Genomic DNA, 10817 nt, shown 5'->3' with positions numbered 1-10817 from the left:
GAACAGGGTAACAAGTCGGGTTGTGAGTATAGTTTGGAGTTCACCCGTTTGTCAAAGTATGCTTTATACATGATTCCGACTGAAAAGCATAAGTTGACTCGTTTTGTGAAAGGCTTGGTACCACGTATCAAGTCTGCATGTGTTGTTGTTGCTATGTTTTCTACTTGCACTTTCTCATATCTAGTTGGGTTTGTTGAACAACAAGAGAGTTAGAAAAATGAAAAGAGAGTGGATCGAGATCAGAACAAGAAGGCCCGATCGGCCGGTGATTTCAGTGGTAATAATTATAAGGGAGGGCAGAGTAAAAGGTATTCTGCACCTGCTCAGTTTAGCACTTATTCCCATGCTAGTGTGCCTTCTGGTAGGCAAGGCCAGAAAAATAATTATAATAGTAAGTTTTCGCAGGGAAGTAGTCGTCCGCCAGTGTGGAGAGAACGTATCTGTCATCATTGTGGGATTAGAGGCCACATTAAGAGGGAATGTAGAAAATGGCTACGTGAGATGGCTGCTATGACTAACCAAAAGAATGATTCACCTGCTTCTGCATCTGCTAGAAATCCGCCTGCGGGTAATGCTAACAATAATAATCAAAATGCTCGTAATAATGGCAAAGAAAAATAAGTTGCTAACACTTCTGGTGGAGTGACAGCTCGACTTTATGGGCTGACTCGTAGGGAGGCGGTTTGAGGCTACGGCTTTGTGGTTACAGTTATCCTTACCATCTATTCTCATGATGCTTACTCATTGATTGATCCGGGTTCAAACTTATCCTATGTGACCCCGTATTTTACTCTTGATATGGGTATGAAACCCGAACCTTTGTTGGAACCCTTTGTTGTTGATACGCCTACCAGTGTTCCTGTTATTGCTTCTAGAGTGTATAGAAATTGTGTTGTTGTGATTAAAGGTCGTGAGACCGTAGCTGATTTGTATGAACTTGAGATGGTGGATTTTGATGTAATTATGGGGATGGATTAGTTGTCCGCATGTTATGCTAATGTGGATTGTCGTCATAAGTTAATTCGCTTTGCCTTTCTCGAGGAGCCTGTTATTGTGTGGGAGGGTGAAATTGCTAAGTCAAGGGGTAGATTTATTTCCTATGTTAAGGCTCATAAGACGATTACTAAGGGGTGTATTTACCATTTGGTTGCTGTTAATGATACAAAAGCCCTAGTACCCGAATTTGCATCCGTTCCCATAGTTAGTGATTATCCCAAAGTATTTCCTGAAGATCTTCCCGGTATCCCTCCTGATAGAATTATTGATTTTAGGATTGATGTTATCCCCAACACCCAAACCTATTTCTATTCCACCTTATCGTATGGCTCCAGCGGAGCTAAGGGAATTAAAGGATCAGTTCCTCACCTTGGGGTGCTCCAGTCTTATTTGTTAGGAAAAAGGATGGTTCCCTTAGGATGTGTGTTGACTACCATCAGCTTAATAAGGTGACCATTAAGAATAAGTATCCCTTGCCTAGGATAGATGATTTGTTTGACAGATTTCAGGGTGCTAAGTTCTTTCAAAGATTGATTGGAGGTCTGGATATTACCAATTGAAGATAAAGGAGAAGGATATCCCGAAAATCGCTTTCCGTACTCGTTATGGGCACTTTGAGTTCCTAGTCATGTCCTTTGGGTTGACTAATGCGCCTGTTGCATTTATGGATCTGATGAATCGTGTGTTTAAGCCTTATCTAGACCACTTCACTATTGCATTTATTGATGATATTTTGGTATACTCTAAGAATCGTGAGGATCATGCAAATTATTTGAGGATAACTTTGACAACACTTGAGGAGAACGAGCTTTATGCAAAATTCTCTAAGTGTGAGTTACGCTTAGTCTTGTCTTTATTGGGTCATGTGGTATTTGGTGACGGCATTAAAGTAGACCTCGAGAAAATTTCAATTTGATAAGGATTGGCCTAGACCAACTAGCGCGACTGAAATTCGTAGTTTCTTGGGTTTGGCAAATTATTACAAAAAGTTTGTGGAAGGCTTTCCGTCCATAGCCTCGCCATTGACTAAATTGACACAGAAGACTGCTAAGTTTCAGTGGTCCGAAGCTTGTGAAAAGAGTTTAAAAGAGCTTAAGACAAGGTTGACGTCGGGTCTTATTTTGACCTTACTTTCTGGATCTGGTGGATATGTGGTGTATTGTGATGCTTCCAGAATTGGTTTGGGTTGTGTATTAATGCAAAACGGTAAGGTGATCGCTTATGCTTCGCGATAGTTGAAGAAGCATGAGAAGAATTATTCGACTCATGACTTAGAGTTGGCTGCAGTGGTATTTGCTTTGAAAATTTGGAGTCATTATTTGTATGGTGAGCATTGCGATGTTTTATTACCATAAAGCTTGCAATATATCTTTAAGCGACGAGTTGAATCTCGGATAGAGGAGGTGGTTGGAGCTGTTAAAAGATTACGACTTAGATATTTTGTATCATCCTGGTAAGGCTAATGTGGTTGCTAATGCTTTGAGTAGAAAATCTATGGGCATGTTGGCTTATTTACGTGCATATGACATGCCCATGGGGAAGGAAATTCGAAGACTTTCCACTCTTGGGGTCAGACTTGATGAAACAAAATATGGAGAGTTAGTGGGAATCACACCCTCACGGTCGAACATTGTCGAAAGGATTAAATCCAAACAATATGATGATGAACTTTTGGCAAAGCTGAGAGATGGAGTGAGAAGGGGTGAGTACGCTTCATTTACCGTAGGGACTGGCGATAGTGTTCTACGTTTGCAAGGGCGATTGTGTGTTCCGGATGTTAACGATCTTCGACAAGAATTGATAAGGGAAGCTTATAGTTCCAAGTATTCAGTTCATCTGGGATCCACCAAGATGTATAAGGATTTGAAACAACACTATTGGTGGAAGAGCATGAAGGTTGATATTTCTAACTTTGTGGCTAAGTGTTTGAACTGTCAATAGGTGAAGGCTGAACATCAAAGGCCTGGTGGCTTGGCTCAAAACATTGAGATTCCTCAATGGAAGTGGGAGATAATAAATATGGATTTTGCTACAGGCTTCCCTCGCACAAGGGCCAAGTTTGATTCAATTTGGGTTATCGTGGATAGACTCACGAAGTCTGTCCATTTTCTTCCTGTGAAGACGTCATATGCCGCGGCGGAGTACGCCAAGTTATATTTGAAGGAGATTGTTAGGTTGCACGGTGTTCCGGCATCCATCATATCGGATAGACGTACGCAATTTACAGCTCATTTCTTGCAGACATTTCAAGAAGGTTTGGGGACCAGAGTGAAATTGAGCACTGCCTTTCATCCTTAAAGGCGACGGGCAGGTAGAGAGAACTATTCAACTTTGGAGGATATGTTGCGAGCTTGTGCAATCGATTTTGGAGGAAGTTGGGATGAACACCTACCTCTGGTGGAATTCACTTACAATAATAGCTATCAAGAGAGTATTTAGATGGCTCCTTATGAGGCTCCTTATGGGAGGCGATGTCGGTCTCTAATTGGTTGGTTTGAACCAACGAAAGTAGAGTTGTTGGGTCCTGATTCAGTTCATGAGGCGATTGAGAAGGTAAATCTTATTGTGCAGCGACTGAAGACCGTTCAGAGTAGACAAAAGTCTTATATTGACACAGCCGTAGGAAATTGGAATTTGCTGTTGGTGACAAGGTTTTCTTGAAAGTGTCACCTATGAAGGGGGTAATGCATTTTGGCAGAAAGGGAAAGCTTATTCCTCGCTATATTGGTCCTTATGAGATTACAAAAAGGGTTGGGAAGGTAGCTTACGAGTTGATATTACCAGCTGAGAAGTCCATGGTTCATCCAGTGTTTCACATTTCGATGTTGAGATTGTACAAACCTGATCCTTCCCATGTGTTGCACCATGAAGATATTGAAATTGATGAAGCTCTGTCTTAAGAAGAAGAACCAGTTCAGATTTTAGATCGTCAAGCTAGAAGGTTGAGAACAAATGATGTTGCGTCGGTCAAACTGTTGTGGCGAAACCATAATACTGAGGAAGCTACTTGGGAAGCAGAGGAGGACATAAAGAAAAGATATCCTCACTTGTTCCCTAAGGCAAGTATGAGCTAGCATTTTAATTACCCTTAGATGAATTGTATGTGTTGTTTGAAGCAACTTGTGGTTTAGTGAATGCCTTCTAAGCTTTGATTCTCATTCGAGGACGAATGATCTTAAAGGGGGGGGGGGGGGGGGATAATGTAACATCCCGTAAATTCGTATGGAATATGAAAGTGTTATATGAGTCGTTTTGAACCTTATAAGTTAAGTTGTGTTCACAATTCGGGACTTAGAAACCAAAACGGGGGGTGTTGGGATGAAAATCCCACTTCAACGGTAATTGGGGGATTTTACGACAAAAGTATGGCCCGTACTCTATGGACGTCCTTTGATCTGCAACGATCTGAACTTTCTGGAAATTTTAGGGAAAGTACGGCCTAGAAGTACGGCCCGTATTTCAAAGGACGGGACGTAATTTCTGCCTGTCCTTTCCCGTGTCTCAACAATTGTTCACTGTAAAATTCTTGGAAATACAGCCTGAAAGAACGGCTCGTACTTAGAAGTACGTCCCGTCCTTTTTGACGTATTTCTCTTGCGTTGACCAGAAACTATAAAAGCGTGGGTTCAGTTAATTTTATCACTTTTCACCTGTTCAAAAACCCTAAGTACGAAAATTACTTCTCAAAACCTCCAAATTCAAGGGAGTAATTGCATAATCTAATTCAAGAGAATTCCAGCTAGGTTTTGGGTGATTCTTCTCTAGGAAAGTAATTGTTGAACTACGTTAAGGTATGTCTCTTTTAAAAATCCTTTTTGACCATAAAGGTGATTTGTATGCCTATCTTTTGAAAAACCTTTTTTGATGTATGCCTCTCTTTGAAAGTTGGTTTTGAAAGCATGTCTCTTTGAAAAAGCTCTTTATTGAATAGAAAGGTGAACTTTTTCATGAATTGAACTCTATCTCTTGCCTTAATTATGGTTAATGTGCGTGAGGGGACAAGCCCACATTAAACCTAGTTTGTATCATGCTCTAAGTACATATATATGTTTATACACGTTCTTCCGCTCTAAGAGATGATCGATAATGATGGCTAAGGGTTAGTAATAATGTTTTATGATGAACTACGACATTGAAATCTTGGTTAAAGAAGTGTAAACGGTTTCAAGACATCCTTTGAAATGATTTATCTTTACGATATAGCATAATGAACTTTAATGCTAATTGATGATGTGACTACCTTAAGATGAATTGTGATGCGGCTTCTATGCTATGAACCTTGTTGTTGTGTTTGGCCTAGCTACTCGGGAGGAAGGGTAGTCACTATGGATCCTAGTGTGATAATGCCTAGCTATTCGAGAGGAAGAGTGGCTACTTCCGGGTTCGCTACACGGGTGTGATTATGCCTAGCCATTGGGAGGAAGGATTGCCACCGTTGAATTTCATGTTCTGGTGTGATGCGCAACTATGATTAGGGAACCTCAAAGGTCATCCCTTCGTTATGATTGATTTTTGGGCCTGTATTGGCAAGTGTGATATTCCTATCTTTTAATGGAATTGTTAATAATCATGATCAACTTAAATGGCATATTTGAAGGTTGGAACTTGACAAGGACTTAATAACCTGTTTTTGATAATTGTCTTTCATTGAGATAAACAAAATTTGAATAAGTTTTCCGTATTGTGTCACGCTATCCCTCGGGCCCGATTTCTTTATATGTTATTACACTTTACTTTCATATCAGCATTTGTCCCAGAGGCATTCCGGCAGTACAAAGTACTCGGGCGTTACCGTGTTGTTTTTTATGGTATGTTAGGTAATGAAGAAGAGCAGGTTCATGACGTTCAGAACGTTTAGGAGAACCTGATGATGATGCTGATTTGGTGAGCCCACATGCTTATTCGTGGGACACCCCATTTATTCATTCCATTTATTTATATTAGTTTCTGGGCTGCGTCCCAATGAGTTAGACGTTTATTCCTTATTCTTAGAAGCTCCTTTGTATACATTTGTATGCGGGTAGAAGAAGAGTTGTTGTTTAACTCTTTCAGGCACAATATCATGTTTTGATTGAGTTATTTAAATTATAAAGACTTCTACTAATTTTATTCTTACATCATGACTTGTTTAGATTTATTTTATAAACTGTTGGAGGTGATTATTGAACCTAGCGGGTTCAAGTGTTATTGTGTATCTTTTAGGTTCTTCCGATGTTGTTCATGACGTCGGATGCCGGTCACGTCTAGGGTGGGTTTTGGGGCATGACAGTTGGTCATGGTCTGACATCATTGTCTCAATTCCCTCCACTGAACCCTACAACAACAGTTAACCCTAATCCAGTGCTAAACATAGACAAAACCCTATCATATGCCAATCTAATTAACCCAAAACTCTTGAATCGTGACATACAGACGTCCAAAGAAGACATTGAACCTATTGAGATAAAAAAAAAAAAGTCGAGCTAAAGGATGGAAAATGTATGGCTAGATGGACAGAGGCTGAGGTTTTACGTATGAACTCCATTGAAGAACTAGACTACACTGTGGTGGGCAAATTTTCGTATGGGTGGCTAGAGTTGGAGGAACTGAGAGTGCAAATTCCAAAACAATATGGTATCAAAGGTAGATGTAGGGTTGGTTTATTTAGAAATCTTCATATTCTAATGAGGTTTGATCTATTGGAAGATTTTATTACGATGACTTCTAAAGGGGTACTTAATATTAATTCAAAGGATGGTTACTATTATCCCATGAGACCATTGATATACGATCCTATGTTTAAAGTTGAAGAAGAAACCACAAAAGCCTTGGCTTGGATCTCTTTTCCACATCTATTTCCAACATTCTTTGTTAAAGAATCATTATTCTCGTTGGCATCAGTAGTTGGCAAGCCATTACAATTGGATACGACTACTATTAATAAAACTAGATCTAGTTGTGTGAGGTTCAAAGTGTTGGTTGATTTGGTTGATGAATTCCCTGATGCTGTAATAATGGCTATTGTTGATGAGGACAATAACAAGTCTAGGGAAGTGGAGGTTAAGATATAGTACGATGTTTTGCTAAAATACTGCAAAAAATACAAGCTACAAGGTCATAATGAAGAGGGTTGTCGAATTCTTCATCCTGACTTAAGAACTGTTACAACAGCTGATAAAGAAGTGGAGGATGAGAAACAGAAAGATGAAGTGATTTTGAAAACTGATAGTAGTACATGGAATAAAGTTAGTTATGACAAATATTTAACTCGTGGGAAAGTGTTTGGAAATGCTGTCAAATTTAACCCTGTCAAAGACAATAGAATGCTGGCAACGGAAAATGTCTCAGGGAATTCCAATGAGGAGGTTCATGATCAGGTTGGGAATGTGATAACTACTCAAAACAAGTTTGATATTTTAGACAATGAAGGGGATACAAAGGATGATGGTGAAGAAGGCATCAAGGACCAAACAAGGCCTTATCTTGTTGATGCAAATGATCAAACAAGACCTGATTTTGTTGTCAAAATAGTTAAGGGATTGATAAGTGAGGTTACTCAAAGACATGAGCAGGAATGTATACATTTAGCTACTAAGGATGATGATTTGGCTGTTCAAAATATGGATCAGTTACCAGAGGAAGATAAGAAGGTGGATAGACTAGAGGTTACTCCAGTTGTTGATACTTTGGCAAGAAATACTCTATCTCTCTCAAAATGGGGTGATAGAGTAGAACATGAAATGCTGGAGGATAAGGAAGATGGTGAGCATGTGGAGGGTCTGATTAGTGCAGACAAGCAGATTAGAGAGGAAGATATTAAGGAGGGAGATGAGTTAGATCCTCCTGCAGATGTTTTGGTAAATCGGCAGTCTCAGGAATTGGTGTAGTATCATGATAATATTGGAGGTACCATTCAATCTGAATGGTTTCCTCCTAGATCACCGGAGGCTCAATCAAAAGATATTATCTCCTTTAAAGGAAAACTCTCCAATGAGAAATTTGCATGATTTGGTTTCTCATAATATAGCAGAGGAGTTCAGGCAGCCATCAGAGAGAATAGAAGATAATGTGATTAAAGACAAAGAGGCAGACTCAGCACCTGATTCTCCTTCCAAAACAGCTGTAAAGGGAGGAAAGAAAGGAAAGAAAAAAGGTCCAGCACAAGTTCAAGCACCAGTTAGAGTGCTTTTAAAGAGAACTGACTCTAAAGATAATGTTAAATAATGAAAGCTTTCATATGGAATATAAGGTTTGTGAGAACTCAACAAGCTTTTCATAGATTACAAATGTTGCACAGGCATCACAAATTTTCTTTTATTGCTTTGATGAAACCTTTTCAACAAGCAAGATGTATTGATAAATATAGAAGGAAATTAGGAATGACTCATGCTGGAGTTAACAGTTTAGGAAAGATTTGGTACTTTATAGAGGACAATGTGGATGTAGAGGTGATTTATGATACTGTACAACAAGTTTCTTTGAAACTGGTGTTTCTAGATCTTAATAAAACCTTGGTCATCACTCTTGTTTATGCAAAGTGTGATGAAGGAGATAGATTGCAGTTATGGGAGGACATTTATCATGTAGCAGGTTCCTTTAACTTTCCATGGTTAGTTGGAGGGGACTTCAATGTTGTTTTGCATGAAGATGACAAAATAGGTGGGATTCCTGTTCAGCCTCAAGACTATGAAGACTTTGCCTTTTGTGTGAATTCTTGTGAACTTTTGGAAACAGGTTTTAAGGGGAGTCATTTTACTTGGTGGAATGGTAGGGGAGGTGTTGATTGTATTTTTGAGAGGTTGGATAGAGTTTCCTTTAATCAGCAGTTTCAGCAGTGGTTTGCTGACATAGAAATAGAACATTTGGCAAGAATTGGCTCAGACCATGCTCCTCTTTTCATCACTTTGAAGGAGGGTCAGGTACTAATAAGGCCTTTTAGATTCTTAAAATTCTGGACAGACCATCAAGACTTTCTATCTGTTGTAAGCAATAATTGGGCCTCAGAGGTGATAGGGAATCCTTTTATTTTGTTTAAACAAAAGTTGAAGCATCTAAAAGGTGTTCTTTCTGCATGGAGTAAGGAGGTGTATGGGGATATCTTCAAGCAGCTGATGATTAGAGAAGAAATAGTCAGGCTCAAGGAAGCACTGTTTGAGTCTGATCCTTCTCCTATAAACAGAATGGTTCTCCAACATGCTTAGGCTGAACTCAAAAAGTATTTACATTTTGAGGAGGAATTTTGGAGGCAAAAAGCAAATGTTACATGGTTTGCAGAAGGTGACAGAAATACTAGATTCTTTCATAATCTTGTAAATGGTAGGAGAAAGAGATTACAAGTAAAATGAATTCAGGATGCTAATGGTGATTGGTTAGAAGAAGTTTCAGCTATGGCTAGGGAAGCAGAAAGTTTATTTAAAAAATAGTTCTCACGGGAGGAGGAATCTGCTGATTTTAGTTTGTTGAACCACATTCAGGCTTTGGTAACTGAGGAAGATAATTCATCTTTAGTGGCTTTGCCTGACATAGAAGAAATTAAAAGTGCAGTTTTTACAATGAATGGGGACAGTGCATGTGGTCCTGATGGTTTTTCAGGTACTTTCTTCCAAATCTGTTGGAATATAGTAGGGACTGATGTGTTCAATATTGTTAAAGCTTTTTATGAAGGTTTCACTCTTCCAAAGTCAATTACATATACTAATCTGGTGTTGCTGTCTAAGAAGAATGATGTAGAGACTTATGCTGATATGAGGCCTATAAGCTTAAGCAACTTTATTATTAAAGTTATCTCAAGAGTTGTGCATGGAAGACTGGAATCTGTACTGCCTAAGCTCATCTCTGCAAACCAATCAGGTTTTCTGAAGGGAAGAAGTATAATTGAGAATGTTTTGCTTACTCAAGAAATGATCACAGATATTAGAAAAAGGGGCAGACCTGCTAATGTGGTAATTAAACTTGATATGGCAAAGGCCTATGATAGGGTATCTTGGTTGTTCTTGATCAGAGTTCTCAAAAGAATGTGTTTTGCAGATGGTTTTGTTGACATAATATGGAGACTGATTGCTAATAATTGGTATTCAGTGATGTTGAATGGCCAGCCATATGGTTTCTTTCACTCTACTAGATGGGTTAAAAAGGGTGACCCTTTATCACTATCACCTTTATCACTATCATTGTTTATACTTGCTGCTGAAATACTGTCAAGAGCCCTGAATAGCTTATTTGAAGATCCTATGTTTAGAGGCTATGGCATGCCTAAGTGGAGTGTTGATTTGAATCACTTGGCATATGCTGATGACACTATCATTTTTGCATCTGCTGACAAGTATTCACTAGAATTGATTATGGGAGTGTTACAAAGATATGAGATGCAATCAGGTCGAACATGAATAGATCAAAAAGCTATTTTTATATGCATAGAAACTGTTCTGGCAGTTTAGCATTAGAAGTAGCTCAGATTACTGGTTTCTCAAGAGATGAATTCCCATTCAAATATTTGGGATGTCCTATTTTCCATACAAGAAAGAAGAAGATTTATTATAATGATTTGATCAAAAAAGTGAAGGACAAGTTGCAGAATTGGAAAGGAAAATTGTTGTCATTTGGTGGTAAAGCAGTGCTCATAAAGAGTGTCCTTCAAAGCATGCCAATGTATTTACTTTCAGCAATAGTTCCCACAAAATACAATATCCAAGAACCTACAGAACTTTTGCTAGATTTTATTAGAGCACCATGGAGGAGAAGAGGAATAGGCATTGGACATCATGGCAAAATATGTGTTTTCCAAAGGAGGAAGGGGGCATGGGATTCAGATCTCTATTTGATGTTTCAGAGACCTTGTTTGC

At 38.9% G+C, this 10817-nt stretch overlaps 1 protein-coding gene across 1 annotated transcript; it reads left to right on the top strand.

Moving 5' to 3' along the window:
- Positions 1-8354: 8354 nt before the first annotated feature.
- LOC132042777 (uncharacterized) lies at positions 8355-10361 on the top strand. The gene is made up of 2 exons (XM_059433295.1): positions 8355-9158; positions 9450-10361. The coding sequence occupies exons 1-2, from the start codon at positions 8355-8357 to the stop codon at positions 10359-10361; spliced, it is 1716 nt and encodes a 571-aa protein (XP_059289278.1).
- The last annotated feature ends 456 nt before the right edge of the window (positions 10362-10817 follow it).

This window comes from Lycium ferocissimum, unplaced genomic scaffold (assembly GCF_029784015.1).
Source record: "Lycium ferocissimum isolate CSIRO_LF1 unplaced genomic scaffold, AGI_CSIRO_Lferr_CH_V1 ctg1784, whole genome shotgun sequence".
In the NCBI taxonomy this organism is placed as follows: domain Eukaryota; kingdom Viridiplantae; phylum Streptophyta; class Magnoliopsida; order Solanales; family Solanaceae; genus Lycium; species Lycium ferocissimum.
This window is presented reverse-complemented; position numbering and strand designations above follow the sequence as displayed.